This window comes from Panicum virgatum, chromosome 5K, assembly GCF_016808335.1.
Source record: "Panicum virgatum strain AP13 chromosome 5K, P.virgatum_v5, whole genome shotgun sequence".
NCBI lineage: Eukaryota > Viridiplantae > Streptophyta > Magnoliopsida > Poales > Poaceae > Panicum > Panicum virgatum.
Window position 1 is genome coordinate 43,247,669 of NC_053140.1, and position 17,840 is coordinate 43,265,508.

Sequence of the window (17,840 nt, forward strand, 5' to 3'; positions counted from 1 at the left end):
CCTTGCCGGCATCCTGCTTCGGCGGTGGCGCGGCGAGAGAGGGGGAAGGAAGGTCGAGGCGGCAGCTAGGTTCGGGGCCTCCCGGGTTGCCCGAGTGGGGGGCGACGCAGGGGCAAGGGGAAGGTTCAGACTCGCACATCCATTGGAGGCTCGATTTTACTGCTGAAAAGAGGTTGTTTCCAATAAATTGTGTGGATGTTGCTTCCTCAGGTAACAAAATAGTTCCTTGTATGTCTTTGTGTATAATGATATCCTAGGAGTATATTTGCCTATTGATGTGGATAAGATTTATCAGTCTTTGTGAATATGATGTGCTGAAACTTGTGATGGTGAAAATGTTTAGGGAGATGAAATTCTCGGGCTCTGCTGCTCCCCTCTATCTAATTAGCAAATGTAATTGAGATAAAGGAACTGCAGCTGCTGGGTTCTAGTAATTTTGACATTATTGCATTCAAATATCACAATCTCCACATTTTACATTACATCGATTCAGTCAGAGCTTTTTATCTTGTCTCATCGTTCCTATAATAACATGATAAAGTTGCACTTGGCATGAAACTTGTTACGTCTTCAGCTAGTCTGGCATCTGTTGCAAGTCAATATGAATAAGCAGGATGGTAGTCATCATCATCACAAGACATGAGCACCTTGACAATTTCATCCATTGTCGGCCTCTTGCTTCTTTCTTCGAGGCATGAAAAGGCTATTTTCACCATTGCAATTGCCTGCTCTGTATCAAAATGGCCATGCAACCTATCATCAACAATGTCACTAACATTCCCGGAAGACAGAATATGTTTAGCCTCCTGGACAAACTCCAGGAAATCTATCTGTCTTTCCTCTAACAGTATGCCACTTGAAACCCTGATTCCAGTCACAATCTCCAGAAGTACGACCCCATAGCTGTAAACATCAACCTTTGCATTGATTGGCAAATTGAGTGCCCATTCTGGTGCCATGTACCCCATTGTGCCTCTCATATGGGTAAAATTGAAGCTAGTGCCATCTCGCTTCGCAAGCTTGGCCAGTCCAAAGTCTGCTATCTTGGCATCGAAGTCTCGTGTTAGGAGTATGTTTTCTGGCTTCACATCACAGTGAACAACCCACTCAAGGCATTCATGATGAAGATAAGCAAGGCCTCTTGCAGTGCCCAGGGCAATTCTGTACCTTTGGCTCCAACCAAACAGGCTTTCCGTACTTCTCTCACCAAAGAGGTACTTATCCAGTGACTCATTCTCCACATACTCGTACACTAATAGCCTGTTTGGCCCTTCTGAGCAAAATCCCCACATTCTGACTAAATTTATGTGATTGATTCTTCCAATAAGTGTCACCTCTGCCCAGAATTCCTCCTCTCCCTGGCGAACATCTGTAAGCTTCTTTACTGCCACTATTTTCTTATCTTCAAGCACACCTCTGTAGACGATTCCTGCTCCTCCTCTCCCAAGCTCTTCTTTGAACTTTCCAGTTGCTTCCCTTAGTTCTCGGTATGTAAACCGCCTGAATTGGTTTGTAATCATCTTGTACCCATCCTCCATTGATTTGGGTATGTTATGCTTCTTGAAGAAAAGGTACCAGCCCGTCACAATAACAAGCAACTCTAGAGCTCCCAGTATTGCAGCAAAGACATAGAAGTATGTCCAGTTTATGTTGTCCTTCTTTGTTCCATACATACTTGCTGATCCTCGCTTGACCTCAGAGCCCGGTGGTCCACAGGTGAGGCTTTCCTTTTTAGAGATTGGGGATAAAGAACTATTCGAATTTTTTGGTACTTTCATATAGTTGTCTCCAGGAAAATACATGTAGACCTGACCATTGTAAAGTAAATCTTTAGTGTAACACCAACCATCTCCAGCCTTGTATGTGAAAGATAAGCAGGTACTGATGTTCAAGCAAATGTTCCTGCATGCTTCAAATGAGATGGATTTATTTGAGGACAGATCAAAGCCATAGTAGTCGGCATGAGGTTGCTTGACAAATGTAAAATCCTCAGGTGATTGGTTTTTATCAGTCAAGAACATTGGTTGGCATCCTTGGTTCCAATTTGTTGGATCAACCATCTCATAATCTGGAGGGCATCTACACTGGAGACCACGGGAGTAGTCACAGAGCCCATTCTTTCCGCATAGCCCGTGCACATAGCACATCTGTGTTACAGCCTGTCCTGTGACGTTCCATTTCCCTGTTGATGCATTCAAACTGTACATTCTGAAATTGCCATCGTAATCGATTGTGATCCTTCTCTTGATTCCTGGACCTGAATCTGAAGCCTCTATCTTAAACCCATCACTTGACACAAAATTACCCATGTCATCTAGAACTGCTGTCCTGGTGCTGTTGAACCTACTGCGGCCATTTTTTTCAGCGTTGTAATCCGGACTTGGCCAGTAGATGCTTGTGATCTCTGGGCCGTCATACAACATCCGCAGGATGTTGTCGTTGTCGAAATAGAGGTGATGGTAACCAGAGACTAACCTTGTGCCCTTTGTCAGGTTCTGCCCCGGGAGCAAGGTGTCCGTTGGCGAATGGAAGCTCTGCCACACGATATTGTTGCTGGAGTCGTTGATCACAAGGTTGCCGTTGTTGAGGAGGACTACTGTTGTGTGCTTGCCTGACGATGTCCTGCTCTCCCACACCGTGGAACCATTGGTTTCTGTGAGTATCAGGTTGCCGTCGTGGTTCAGCGATATCCTGGAGCCATATTTGTTCACGGGAGAGTAGCCACTCGCCGCGAAATAGGGGTTTGCCGTCCAGACGACAGTTCTATTGGTGGTGCTTGTGGTGTACCAGATGGAGAAGGTGAGAGCATTTGTGCCAAGCTCGTGGAAGCCGCAAGAGAAGGTGCGGTCCGGTGAGATGAGGAAGACCTCGTTGTGGTCCTCTCCTCTGATGTGCGAGCCGGTGGTCATGGTCTGCCATGGCGATGCACCAGAGCAAATCTTGAAGAAGAGCAATGGAAGGAGAAGATAGAGCGGCGCAGTCATTCTTGTTCTCAGGGAGCTTTTTTGGCTGTGGAAGCGTAGGAAAGTAGGGGTACAAGGTTGGTAGCTTTATTTCTGCTTAGCTCCTCGCAGTTTAGCTAGACGATGACACGCATATACTATGTTCGATGCTGACTTGAACTACTTGAAAACTGACCCAAGTAGGGCCAAAACCGCAGGCCGATCCAGGTGTACACACTGTATCCCGCAGTGTTTCATTTTGGCTTTGGATGACGTCAACTGATGGGAACGTTTTGCATTTGTGGAAGAGGATAAACGACAGCAGGAAAGACATGGATTAATGTATAATAGACCGGTGGGTTGTGTTTCTTTTTTTGGCACTTTTTTTTCTTTTTTGGCACCGGTGGGTTGTGTTTCTGAGATGATGACCCTCAAACTGTTATATTTCTGTGAAATTGAATGCTCGAACACTTGCATAAACCTAAATATGTTTATCAGAGTCAACGCTAAGTGGCTAGCTGTATATGTGTACTATATTTTATCACCAAAAGTTTGATGACGTAATAGCAGATGTGTAGATCAGATCTAGCCCATGTCACGTGTTTAATATTTTTGCAAGGTATCTTGTTTAATATTCGATGGTTTATCGTAGCCAACAAGAATGCTGACATTTTCCCCTTCCCTTTGATGCTATGTTGATCATGTGACTCTATAGTCGTAGACTAGCACTGAAGCAATTTTTCCTCGGTTTCCTTCGAGCATCTTGGAAATCCCCGGCGTAAACATGCGCGCGGACGGCGTCGTGCGCAAGCCACCTGTATCGTCTCTTCTTGTTAAAGCTGCATCTTTGATTCTTTTTTAACAAAAGTTAAAAGGCAATTTTGAACTTTCTTATATTTTCCCCGGGAATTTCAAAATCCATGGTAACGTTCGTCAAGATGTTCTTCATCTGGAAGCCGTGTCAAAGTGTAGTTTGGGTGCCTTATTGCTACTCTCGGAAAAAGAATAGTAGCTGAAAGATATCTTTGCGACTTGGCCAGAAAGAATAGCTACTAGTTTGACGGAACGACTTGTAGCATCTCAATTTACTGTTCCTTTTACTATAGTCTCTCTTGGATCAAGTGCTAATAACAGGTGGAAGTGCTAAATTTTAGCATTAACTCATCCAAATGGGAGTGCTAATGGGGTGGACTAAACTTTAACCAAGAATCCAAGACAAAAAATTTAGTATTTTCTTAAGTGCTAATATGTGTTAACGTTTAGCATTTCTTTAGCCCATCCAAACATACCTTATACATTTCTAAATAAATAAAGCGCCTAGTCATCTTCCTCTCCACTTCATCATGTCATTTATCTTTTACCCTGTGTGGGCATCTTAGATAGAATATATAGACCATGATTCTGACGGCTTGGCCTGGTCTGGTCCTGCAGGATCATGATCAACCACGCAATCGAATTGTCCTCGCTCTCCTCGGTCGCATCAACGCTGCTCTGCCTGTGCAAAGTCCATATTCAATTAGCGCGTGCTATGTGCCTTGGCAAAAGAAAAAAATGCTTACACTACTCATTCGACCTCAAGGGAACAAAAATTAGTAGTACCCTAATCGCCCCTATTAGTCTATCCTAATCCACATGTGATCGCAACTATTCTATCTCCGGAACACCTCTATTGTGTGAACAACTGAACGTGACCTCGTCATCAGCAACTTGGTTTCACATCTTGCTCGGCTCGTCGCCTGCCAACCGGGAGCGTGTATTTGTTGCTCGTGATCGCGCCATCGCGGTGATCAGGATTCAGAACCAGCGGGCCCTCGTCCGAAGTGGGCCAAGGCCCCATTTCGGCCTCCGGGGGTCCAACGCAAGTGGCACTATTTTTATGCAGGATCACTGCGGCAGCGTCAGCGCATTTAGTGAAAACATTGACCGTATCATCGCAGTCTTGCGTCCGGTGACCTGCCCTGCTGCGGTCGTCTCAGCCAGAACAAGTCATGATCTGTTGGCTCTAGCTACCTCTTGTGTTCAGTGGCAGCGAGTGGTCTGTCTAGAAGAGGGGTCACTGATTGATTGCTCTGCTCACCGAGTCGCTGTGCACGAGCACGACCGCGCGAGGAGACAAAGTGCGGTCAGGCAACGGTCTCAAACGTTGGTCCCTTGCTCGCAACTGGCCCAGGAAAAAGAAGAAAAATGGGTAGCTGCGAGTATTTGTATTCCTAGTATGGTTATTAAAGACGTCCCTTGCGCAAATCACATTCGTCACACACCTGACCTAATTGCTCAAAAAAACAAAAAAAACACACCTGACCTTGGCACACCGTACAAGCAACATTTACTCATTTTTTTGTGATACCGGAACAGAGCAATTTTGGCTTGGGTGCCCGGCAAGGGGATTTTTTTCATTTTTATATTTAACAAAAAAATAAAATTTTAAAAATATATGGCGGTTTCGAAAAATTTCAAAACTATACCCCTATCGCCCCCTGGCTGGGCGACATGACCTAAATATATATAAAAAAATTACATTTAGGTCCTGGCACCCGGGACGCATTAAACAGTGAACTTGTAAAATTGATATAAAATCATAGAAAAATCAGAAAAATACAAAATCAACTGTTCTGGATTCTATGAAACAAGATCTACAACTTTTGTTATATAAAGTTTTTCATTTGATCAATGTATCTTGCTCTATTTTAAATACTAGTTTAATGACTTTTATTTAAATCTCAAGATCCATCCTTTGGATGCAGGTCACCTTTGGCTAGAGTGTTGCATATGGTGAGCATAGGCTTGCACAAAATTGGTAGATCCAGAAAACATTTCTAGAATAAGTTTTTAAATTAAATCTTGCAATATGTCTAGTTTAAATGGGTTATTTATCCATGCTGCTATACTGAGTTTTAGAAGCCATAACTTTTACAGTACCATTATTTTATTTCCTAAGAGCTATAAAAAATTTTTTGGTAAATTTTAGATAAGCACAACTAGACCAAATGAATTATGACTAAGGTAAATGCACTAAATCAAGAAAAATAGTTCTTGTACCTAGAAAAATTTGAATAAAAGCCGCGGCGGAGGAGGTCGTATACGAGGTGGTTGCGGAGCCACAGGAGCCCCAGGGGCAAGCCCCGCAGCAGGAGGTTCGCGGGGAGTTGGCCCAAGGCCCAACTCACCCTAGTGTTGAGCAGCAGACGCAAGGCAAGCCCTGGTGCACATCCTACTATTTCAAATTATGACACCTATAATTATGTTTCTATTACTTGTGCATTAGGTTTAGGAATTGTTTGGAACCCTAGTTGCATGATCCCTAGGTTTCCTCGAGTCACTAGTATGTAGAAGACGATAGAAATGCTATGTTTAATAGAACTCGGTAGAAGTCGAGTGATTTCGGACCACTCGCGAGATATAGGGTATTTAGTTATTTTGAATATATGGAATACTGAATTAGGAAAGAAAGGAAAAGAATTTGGAGACCGGGCGGGGAAAGGTTAGCCCCGTCTGTGTCGGTTAAGGACCGTTCGTTGTCTGGCCCTGTGATCGAGTTTGAATTGTACTAACCGCATGCCGGGAGTAGGAGGTAGTCGAAACCGGTAAGCCTAGTACTGTCTCGCTTCGAAAGTACAGAACTGCATCACCACCCCGTAGGGCGAGTCGAGTAGTCGCGGAGAAACAGGATGCATATGTTTACTTTTGGTGGTCTCACGTTGAGCTCAGCTAACTATATGAAGGTGGGGTGGTTCTGTAGTTCGAGGTGGGGAGGGGAAGGGTTGGTGCGTGTGGTCCGATGGGGCTTTTACGTGCCGTGTTGGTTAGGTCCACCTTGCAAGGTTAAATCGGATCGATTCACCGTCAGTCGCTCTCGGATATGAGCACCTTGATCTCAGCACCGCATCGTAGTAATGTTATATGGAATTTAAGTGATGATTGGAAATGACTGTCATGAGATATTACTCCATGTTTTCAAATTGCAGTTAATATTTTGGTTTAAGGGTTGGTACACAGTTAGGGCTTAGAAGTTTATTTCTGTTACGGACCGGTCTGACCGGTTGATCGACGTCAAGCCCATGCAGAGCCATGCAGACTGGTCTGACCGGTCGGTTGCACCGGTCTGATCGGTTGAGCGCAGACAGAGACCCCTAAGTTGTGTTCAGATAATTTATTTTCTGCGATTTCTTCCATCGGATATTAGTTGCGGTCATGATTATTTATATGTAATCAGAAAAATGTAACTAATCCAATCATGGTTGAATGCAAAATGAGAGAATCACCGAACCCTCCTGAGTTGGCCCAGGCCATTGCGGCCATGCTCACCGGGCGCGACGAGCAGACGGCACTCCTCCGTGAGCTCGTGCAGCAGGGCAGAGCGCCGCGGCCTGAGCATCACCACCATCCACCTGCTCCTGGATACCCGAAGTTTCTGGCTACCCAACCACCGCTGTTTCATAAAGCGGATGAGCCATTGGAGGCGGACAGTTGGCTTCGGACCATCGAGTCCAAGTTTACCCTACACCCATACAATGATGGGGATAAAGCGGGATTGGCAGCCCAGCAGCTGAGAGGTCCCACGCGTATATGGTGGGAGAATCACGTGGCCATGTTCCCTGAAGGTACTAGGTTCACTTGGGCACAGTTCAAGGAGGCTTTCAGAGCGCACCATATTCCAGCAGGGGTGATCAGAAGAAAACTCACAGAGTTCTTGGCCCTGAAACAGGGCAATAGCAGTGTGCTACAATATTCCCAGGCTTTCAACACTCTATCCCAGTATTCCGGGTACCATGTAGACACTGATGAGAAGAAGCAGGTGTGTTTCCGGCAGGGGCTTAGCAGCAAGCCCCAAGATCGCCTGGCCATGATCGCCTGGCCATGATCAAGTTTACCGGGCAGCTGCCGAAGCCGAGGGGTGCCGCTGTGCCGGGGTGATGCCACGACGGGGCTACGCAGTGCAGGCGGCGCGGATTCGTCGGCGTCAGCGTCCGGGCCGCCTGCTTCCTGGGCGAGTCCTTCGCGGCGGCGGGCCGACCACCTACACGTCGTCCTCCCCCACGGCCCCCTCTCCTCCCTCTGCTGTAGGTGCAGCGGCGGCGGCGACGGCGAGGAGGCCTGGTGGGGGCGCAGGCGACGAGTAGTCCGAAGGGGAAGCCGAGGAGCAAGCCCGCGCGAGGGAGCCGGCGGACGGGCCGAGCCGATTCGGTCCCCGCCAGCGCGGCCGGCCCCGGTCCCGTCTGGATCTGCGCGCTCAAGGCGGCGGGGAGGACGGAGGGCGGCCGATGGGGATGGGGGTCGAGAGTGCAGGGCGGCCGGTGGTGATGCGGGGGTGCGGCCGACGGAGGGAACCTAGACCACGGGCGACAGACAGCAAGAGCGAGTGGAGGTGGGCTGCGGCCGGCGGATCCAACTTCGAGCTGTTGCTGCGCTGTAAAACCTCAAGCCGAACGGCTGAACGGCTGGGCTGAACGGGCGATCCGATTCAGCCCAGCACCAGCCGAACTGAGTCCGTATGGTTGCAGTTGCAGCGATTTCGGGAAATTGAAGTTAGGCAATGCTCTTGCCAAACTGTTCGACGCCCCTACAGATATGCGATGCCTCAGTTATTGACCGGCAACAAATTGAACAATAGCATGTACTAGTGGTAGCTATTCGTCAGAAAGTCGCAAGAGCGCGTGTAATTTCTAGGCCCTGTTTGGGAGTTTCCTGGAGCTTTTGCTTCTCCAAGAAGCTCCAAAAGCTCCAAACTCCCCCAAACGGGTTCTGATTCTCCCAACCGCGGAAGCTCCAAAAGCTTGGTTTAACACTACAAGCTAAAAGCGACGACGGACGAGCTTCCCGAGCTTTTGCGGTTCCGGCCCCTTCCTCGTCTCCTCGCCTCTCCTTCCCTTCCACTCTCTCTCTCGCCTCCCCCACTCCAACCGCCGGCGGCTGCGTCCGCTCGAGCTCCGGCCGCCTCCACCTGAGCTCCGCACGATGGATCCACCCTCGACCCGAGCTCCGCCCGCCTCCACTCGAGCGGATCGACGCGCCGCTGCCCCTCCCCTCTGATCGGGAGCCCCTCCCCTCTGCGCGGATCGACGCGCCGCTGCCCCACCCCTCCGCGCCGCCCATGCCGGCGGGTCTCCTCCCCGGCTGCCTCCCCTCCGCGTGGCTCGCCCCGACGGCGATGCTCCGCGCCGCCCCTGCCTGCCTCCCCTCCGCGCGACCCGCCCCGGCACCGGCGGCGATACTCCGCGCCGCCCCTGCCGACAGCTCTCCTCCCAACCGGCCTCCCCTCCGCGCGACCCTGCCGGCGGATCTGCTCCCCACCGGCCTCGCCTCCACGCGGCCACCAGCTAGCGGATCTCCTCCCCTCCGACGGCCCCCGCCGGTGGCCCAGCTCCGCGTCGCCCTTGCCTCCACGCGCCCCCCGCAGTTGGCCCTGCACGGCGTCGCCCTTCCATCCGCATGGCCTTGCCGGCAGCTCTGCTCCTTGCCGGCCTGTTGGTGTTGGGCAAGAAGCCGATGGGCAAAAGCTCCCCCAAACATACCTTCTAGCTTCTGTGAAAAGCAGTCTTTTGGACTAGCTGGTGGAGCTGTTCCAAAACGTAGCTTTTCCAAAAGCTACCGCTACCCCCAAACAGGGCCCTAGTCTAGTTGATTGGCAACAACTGAACAATGCATAGCAATGAAGACCGAGAGAGGCTGCTGAAGGTCGATGTCAATCCTTTTTGTACATAAGAGCAACTCCAACAGATTGATCTTTTCCTTTTCTCTTTCCATTTTTTCTCAATATAGGGGATTGATGTTGAAAAAATCTACTCCAGCAAATTAATTTTTCATCTCCCTTTCCCCTTTATTTTTTCTCAATCCCCAATAATTTCTCTCCAATCTCCAATAGAAAGGGGAGACATCGCACCTCTCTTTCCATATAGAAAGGGAGAAAAATCAATCTGCTGGAGCACTTCTTCCATATATGTTGAAATTGAGAAAAGGAATTTTACTATATGATGAGAAAGAAAAAAAAAAGAAAAGATCAATCTGTTGGAGTTGCTCTAAGCCGTGATTTGAGAGTTTTCTCGCTGCCCCGCGGACCACCGAAAGAAATTATGACAGAGACCGAGGAATTATGACTGAGAGAAGATACGATAGCGATGGGCAATGGCAACAGGCTAGCAGCACGATTGTTACTTCGTCAGCTTGCCAGTTCTCTTTCATCTATTAAATATTTTAATACATATTTTAAAATGCCAAGATTTTGAAAAAAAAATTATTGCCAATATTTTGGCCTACCCGAGTTTTGACGAGGTAAATTTTGAAATCAAACCAATCAGGCTCAAAGTGCCAAACCACAACTCGAGTGACCTGCGTGTGCACGATTTTATTTTCGTTGCGACGTTGTCCCCATATTTGTATCGACCGAGAACTAGGCGAATCTGATCACTGATCTGCCACGTCGATCTGTCAGATCTAGCCTGATTGATTTTTTTTAAGGAAACGATCTAGCCTGATTGACTGGGTGCCAACTGAATTTGCATTCGATTCTCAAAAAAAAAAAAACTGAATTTGCATTCCGTGGACATGGTTCGGTGCTCTTAAATTCTGTGGCCGTACAATTGTAGTCTCATGTTCTCACATCTCAAGATATTCCAAGTCACTGTAATTTTTCTTTATACAAGGAAATATTCTAAGCCACCACAATTTCCTTTATATTTGGACTAGACCAGGCCTTGTTGATTTGGAAGATTTAGTTACATGTACCTTTCCATCTGTGTTTGTGGTGGTGGTAGCATTATCATTATGCCTCGTGTGGGTATTTTTTTAGAAAATTCTCTATCTAGCGTAAAAAAATTTGTTCTTCTAGATAGCACCCAAACTTCAAAACTTTTCTATCTATGCACCACCAAAAATTTTGTTTCCTATCCAGCACTTCCATCCATTCGGTCAGCCTTTACCATGATTTTGGATGTGGATCCAGTATGAAAAGACCGAAATACCCCTTGTCTCCCTCAATCCCTCTGCCAGTTACCACTATTCCATGCGCCTCTTCTCTCTCCCTCACTCCGACTTCCTGAACCCTAGATCGAGTCGATGTTCTTCCCTGACGGCTCGGGCGCCGTCCCAGGGGCGCGGGCGGTGAGGACCCTGGGGGGGGGGGGGCCAGGTGCGGGGTCGCCGCACCCCTCCGTGGAAGGCGGCCGCCGCAGCTCCGCTAGCTGCACGCGACAGAACACAGGTAATTAGACAAGCCGCGCTCAGCAATCAGAGTTCGGTTCGTGCAATGCATCGCAATTCGACGCAATGGCAACCCGTGAGGCTATCTCCAACAATGAAGACCCAAAAACGAGACCCATTCCATGTGTTTAGGTCATGCACAGTAAATGGGTTCCATACCAAAATCTCTGCATCTCCAACAGCGAACGCAAAATTCTCTCCTCCACGGGGAGCTCGGACCGGCGCCATGGGCGAGCTCGGCCCCAGCGGCCTGGGGGAGCTCGACCCCGACGCCATGGGGGAGCTCGGCCCCGGCGGCCTGGGGGAGCTCGACCCCGGCGCCGTGGGGGAGCTCGCCTCGGTCCTGCGCCAGCCGCCCACCGCGCGCTCGAGCTTGCCGCGCGGCGGCCCGCTTCCGCCATGTCGCCGCCAGCCCAACCAGGAGGCGTCGCCGCCGCCGGCCCATGGAGGAGGAGGAGGAGGGAGAAGAGGAGAGGGAGGAGGGAGAAGAGGAGAGGGAGGAGGGGGCGCCGCCGCCGGCCCGCGCTTGGGGACGACCTGTCGCCGGCGTCGAGGAGGAACCGGCGCAGGGGCGGGAGGGTGGCTGGGGAGTGGGCAGGTCGTGGCAAAAAAGGGAAGGAAGGGAGCTCGGTGGCGCCGAGCCGTCGCGGAGCTCGCCGTTGCCGAAGATCCGCTACCTCGCGCCGCCGCCCCTGGCTCCTCCTTCCTCTGCTGCAGGGCCGGCGGCCGGGACCGCGAGCTCTTGGGGGCGGCGGCGCGCGAAGCGGCCGCGAGCTCCATGCGCCGTCCCGCTTGCGGCCGTGGGGGTCGAGCAGGACCGCCGCCTTCCTTCGCGCCGGGGGAGAGGAACACGAGGTGGGCATTTTTGCGTCCTGCCTCGCTCGGTACCCAAAATGGGTGTCGCGTTTGGGTAGCCTGTTGGAGAACGATTTCAGTTGGCAAATACACTATGCGTGACCCAAAATGGGTTTGGGTCGCGGTATGCGTCTTGTTGGAGACCGTCTGAGGCGTAGCAGGACCATGAACAGCTCGCGTGAGGTTTCTTGCTTGGTGCTTACCCGGCCGTCTCACAGCTCGAAGACCACCGCTTTCCCCGAGAACGGCACCGGCCGCACGGCCGCCACCTGTTCGCTCAAATGCCACAGTGCCATCAGCAAGGGCAAAAGAAACAAAAAAAAATGTCGCAAAAAAATTACAAAAACTAAGCAGCCATAGTTTGATAGCCCAGCAATGACCACGAGGATCTTCTCTAAAATTTGTTTGGTTAATTGTCATGTTGCATTGCAAAAAATGAGAGAGAACTAAAGGGGAAAAAACAAGCACAGATCGAAAAATTTTGGCGCCAAAGTAACTTTGGATTAAAAAAAAACTTTAAAAAATAGCGCCTAACATAGCCGCGTGATGTACGAGATAGGATAGAAACCAAAGAGGGGCAAAAATGTCTTTTTCTCTTGCAGTTAATACCGTTAAAGTGTTGAAGCGTCCCCTCATAATAGAAGACTTAAATGTGATGTCAACATCAGTCCCAGGAGGCTGATGACACATTTATTACATCAGATGGTTCATCACCGTACAACTCTACGCGGTAATGGGCAGAGAAGCGCCACTATCGCAAGGATTACAACCCACACCCACACAACGATATTAATTATGAAAATGGGGTCATTAGAGTCTTGCGCCATGCGGGATCTCCTGCGGGTGACACTAATCCACAGGCAAGGCTGGATGTAGGACGGTACCCTACTCGACGTCCTCGGGAACGAAATCTGGGTCTTCCTCTGTAAAAATTAAGAATGGGGTGAGTACAAACGCAGTGGCGGATCCAGGATTCATGGACAGGGGGCTGACATCCTTCTTCCTCCTCCAGCCCCTCTCTCCTTCTTTCTTCTCTTCTTCTTCCCCTCATTCCTCCCCTATTTTCCCTTGATGTGCAAGCACGTAGGGGGGGCTGGCGCACCACCAGCCCCCACGCTAGATCTGTCCCTGTACAAACGTACTCAGCAAGTCCAACCACACCCACGGAGGGGGGAATAAACAGAATATTATGCACAGGGTAATTCAAGGATAAGGTTAAGGTTTACTTTTGCGGAAAGCTAGATTTTATGCAAATGTTCATTTGAAAGCAAGCATTTCCAAAACCAGTTTTCCTGTACCGAGTAACACGAGGGGTTGATCCACACATGATCCAAGTTTTAAGCTGCTACCGGACTCCTCATCTGCCGTAGCACACGGCACAACTGCCGGACACATTCCCAAAACAACTCACGCCAACCCATCCCAAAATAAACACTAGTTATGTGACCACACCGTAACTCGTCCAGTACCGTAGGCACGGCTATTCGAATAGATTTTAACTCTGCAGAGGTGTGCAACTTTACCCACAAGCGGGGTGCCGCAACTCGACCACCTTAGTGTCGGTGCAGATCCCAACAAAGCCATTACCCACCTTAGCTAGACCTGACTAGCCATCACGGGATGCACAACGGGTCATTGACCTGTCACAGAGGTTCTAACCGGGGCATAAGTCACACAGAGCTAATCCCTTCTCCTTGATCACCCGTTGCTCCCAGCTCTCCTGATGGCTATCAGACTAACTAGTGAGGTTTATGCTAAGCCATTGCCTATTCAACGGTCGAGTGGTTTGCACGATAGTGGAGTTAGGTGAGATGACACACCAACTCGATCCTTAGTTGTGACAAGATGGATATCTCCCTTCCTTGCTCTGCCACACAGGCACGAGCACACCAATCGGCAAATCACACAGAAATGCCATCCATCCTGTCCAAACTTATCTTTCGAAATTTCACCTTTTTTTTCCTTCCCACACACTCACACATTTTCCTTTTATAAAGCAAGTTGTATTGAGTTTAAGGTCCTAAGCGTTCTAATAGTGATTAACGTCCAAACACATTCAGACATTAACCTAGGTAGTCAAGGAATGGTCATAACAAATCAAGGGGTGGCTATCCAACCGTGTTTTCAGCAGGCAAAATATATGCAATTTTGTAAAATAGGCCAATAGGTTGTATTTATAAAAACTAGGAAAAAAAACATGCATCAAATGATGGGATTGAACTTGCCGTCTTCAAAGACTTCTGGGGGTTCCTGTTCAAAGTGCTGTCCTTCGGGCTCGGGGTCGCAGAACTGGTCCTCGTTCGCTTGCTCGCAGTACTGCTCGTCGACGGGCTCTCCTTCGTTCACATCGTGATCTACAACGTATATAAACAAATACACCATCAAGAAAAGAAACACATATTTTATAGTTGAGCTCGAATCGGAGAAAATAAAGAAATAAGGATGAGAAATATTTTTGGAAGGATTTTTGAATGGAGTTGGCCGAAATAGTACTAGGAAGGGCGTGGTAAAGTTTTGGAGTAATTGGAGGATTCTTAGTGCATAAAATGATAGGTTAAGGAGGTGTTTAAGGGCTAAATCGTGGTTAAGGGGAGATGAAAATAGGCTGAGTGGATAGTATATGATTTTATAGGAATTTAGAAAAAAAAAATTACGCGAAAAGGAGCCGGGATGGAGGAGATATGGCTCTATAATTGGTGGCTCTTAACTAAATTCCGAAAATGGAAAATAAATAGGATTGGGTGTGTGACGTGCTCAATTAGCAGCACCACGTGAGTCTACCTGGTGCATATGGGCTGGACGGCCCAACACCTGTGGCTTGCTACAAGGATTACACACACGAGCTTAAAAGGTCAGAGCAGCTGTGTTCTCCTCTGCTGCGGCAACGCCATGGCTGGGCAGCTCGAGCTCGAGCTGCCGGCGGCTCCGGCCACCGTTCTCTAATCCGAGGGTATGGGGAGAGACAGGAGGATGAGGGGGTTCCGCTTTGGTGACTTCGGGCGCAGGAAGCGAAGGGTAGCTCCGGCGGCCGCGACGGCCATGGGCATGGCGTACGGGAGCTCGTGGGGAGCTCGCTGGTGGCATGGAGAGGGAAAGACGCGGCTTGGGGCAGGTTGAGGAGGGTGTGGGGGTGCTCACCTCGAGAGGAATCGGACCGAGATGACCCGGGCGAGGAGATCGACGGGGAGGTATGTTTTTGGCCGAGAACAGAGGAAGGCGGAATTGGAGCGAGGAAGAGGATGAGCGGCGTGACTGGACAGCTCGGCGAGCTCGATGGTGGCGAGGAGCTGCACGAGGGCCTATTTATAAGCGCTGGAAGGCGGTGGAGAGGCGGGGCCGTGGTGGTGGCCGGCCGGCGAGCTTGGCGGGCGGCTTTAATGGTGCTCGGCCGCTTGCGAGCTTCGCAGAGCGGCGTCTCCAGCGGCGAGGCGGCACAGGGTGACGGGACTGCTCGGGCAGGCGCACCATTGCAAGTGGAGGGGCCCGGCCGCTCGGCGTGGAGCTCGGCGTCGAGCTCTGCTCGAGCAGTGCGGGCTCGGGCGGCGAGGCAGTGGTGCTGTGCTGTCGACGGGCGGCGCGACGAGCATCCGGGTAGCCATTGATGGCGCTCGGCATCGCGAGCGGCAAGGCGGCACGGGACGACAAGATAGGTCGGGCAGGGCCAAGCGGCGCGCCGGGCGCCCCGGGCGCGTGGTGCGCATGGGGCTCAGGGACGCGCGTGCGGCGCGTGGGTGCGTTGCCTGGCCTGCTGATGCTAGTGCTTCGCTTGCGTGCGTGCTGTGTTCAAGTGCTCTGCTTGCACTCGTGCAAGCTGCATGCCGTGTGTGCGCTAGAGCTCAGAGATGAGAGATGATAAAAGGGAGTTGATGCTTGTGCATGAGGGCACGTACACGTGAAAGAAGTGATTAGGGATATTTTAGAGAGAAGTTTATATACTGATGGAAAGACAAATGAACGAAAGATGTGGTAGGCTGGAAGAGAATATGTCGGTGCCCCAGGACTGGGTACCCCCTCTTACTGTGTCTAGGCGAGAAGAGTCTTTAGTTATCCTTAACTACATCCAGCAGCCGGACCCCTGCGGTCCGGAAGCCCTATTCACCCGACAACGGTCCTGGACCCGTCCCCTGGTTGGGAAAGGTCCGGAAGCACCACGTGTTCCGGAAGAAGCAGGCACTCAGCCCGAACGGCCGGAGGCTCCGGACCTCCCGTGGAGGTCCGGATCCTCGCGGAATCCCGGGCCCCCCATGGGGTCTCGGACCCCCTGTATAGTAACCGGACCCCTCGCCAAGGGAAGGAATCGACACACCGCCTTGGGGTGGTCCGGAGCCGCCACGTGTCTGCAAGCGCAGACACGTATATAAAGCCGCTTGGTCTCCATATTAAAGTTCACCTACCACTGTATTCATTGCGGTAGGAGGACGTCCGCATTGATGTAGCAGAAGCCGAGGTGATTCTTTGACCAGGGGGCACTATTGATCGCGTATTACCAAGATGCATAGTGGAGCTGCTGGCGCCGCCCACGCCGCGCCTGTCAGTCTGCCATGACAGATGGATACGACGGCTCGGCTTCACCCATTATGACGCCTACATAATAGCCTCAACAGGTCACGCCGCAAGCTACGTTCCCCCAACGGGCACCTTGCTGACGGGACAAGAGAAGACCTCCCTTCGTCAGAGAGTCAGCAGGGCATGGAAGCATATCGGAGGAAAGATTCGTAACCACTGTAGCCATTTAAGTACTCTGCGCAGTATGCTGCACAGTCACGTTAGGCCCACTTGTCGGGGCCCCAACATCCTATGTATCCGCACTTCTTGGTCTATAAAAAGGGGCGCCCGCTAGAAGAAAAACTCAGGCTGGGTGAAAGCCAAGACCCGGCAGAGGATAGATTCATACACAACCAAGATCAATACCACTCCCAGTGGATGTAGGGTATTACGCTCCGGCGGCCCGAACCACTCTAGATCGTGTGTTCTTGTGTGCTTGTCTCAGAGCTAGATCAGCCCAATCGCCTAGTACCTTCCCGAGTACTCCCTCTCTGGGAATAGGCAGGTGCGTTCCGCCACCCGGCTGTGGGTACCCTAGAAATCTCACGATAGAATATTTTTGGACGGAAAGAAAATGAGCTCAAGAAGATTTTTGCAAAGTTTTAAAATTGTTTTTAACGAGTGATTTATTGGGGTGAAATTTACGGATGTTACAAGTGTCCATACTAGCGGAAGTGTTAGATATGAAACAAAATTTTCATTAGTGCACAGATAGAGAAATTTTGAAGTTTGGGTGCTATATAAGAAAAGAGCAAGTTTTTTTTGATCGGAACACACATGTATTAAGTTAAGTAAACAGTACAAAGTCTAGTACAAATACAGATACGCCCAGGTAGGATACAGAGTAGCTGTTCCACCAAAGTACTTGCAGAAAGGCACCTAAAAAAAGAAGAAAATACATTAAGATCCTGGGACCTCTGCAACTACACGCCTGTGGACGCCGCCGCCACCTGCCGTCGCCGGAGGCTGCCAGAAACAGTCACCGCCAACCCCAGGTCGGGAGGAGCTCCATCGCCGCATGGCTTTAAGAAGAACCGCAGTAGAAAAAGCAAACGCTGCAGATCCATCGGTCAGGGACCCGCCCAAGCTCCAGCGACCCTGGACCAAGGCTCGCCGTCGGCGACCGCCGCCGCCGAGCGAAGATCGAGCTTGGACCACCCACCAAGGAACCGCCGGACCTCCAGCTTGCTCTGCACCCTAAAACAAAAGCTTCATACATCCACCGCCCACCGGAGACGAGGAAGAACGAAGACCAGACCCCTGTGCAGGCGCTCCACGCAGGGAGCACCAACTCCACGGTCT

At 50.4% G+C, this 17,840-nt stretch overlaps 1 protein-coding gene across 1 annotated transcript; it reads right to left on the bottom strand.

Moving 5' to 3' along the window:
* Positions 1-425: 425 nt before the first annotated feature.
* Positions 426-3,031, bottom strand: LOC120707561 (putative receptor protein kinase ZmPK1). Its single transcript, XM_039992478.1, has one exon. The coding sequence runs from the start codon at positions 2,982-2,984 to the stop codon at positions 597-599; it is 2,388 nt and encodes a 795-aa protein (XP_039848412.1). The 5' UTR covers positions 2,985-3,031; the 3' UTR covers positions 426-596.
* Between the last annotated feature and the right edge of the window lie 14,809 nt (positions 3,032-17,840).

Bases quoted from the DNA above. Each gene is read 5' to 3' on its own strand.
- LOC120707561 (XM_039992478.1), bottom strand. From the start codon at position 2,984: ATGACTGCGCCGCTCTATCTTCTCCTTCCATTGCTCTTCTTCAAGATT.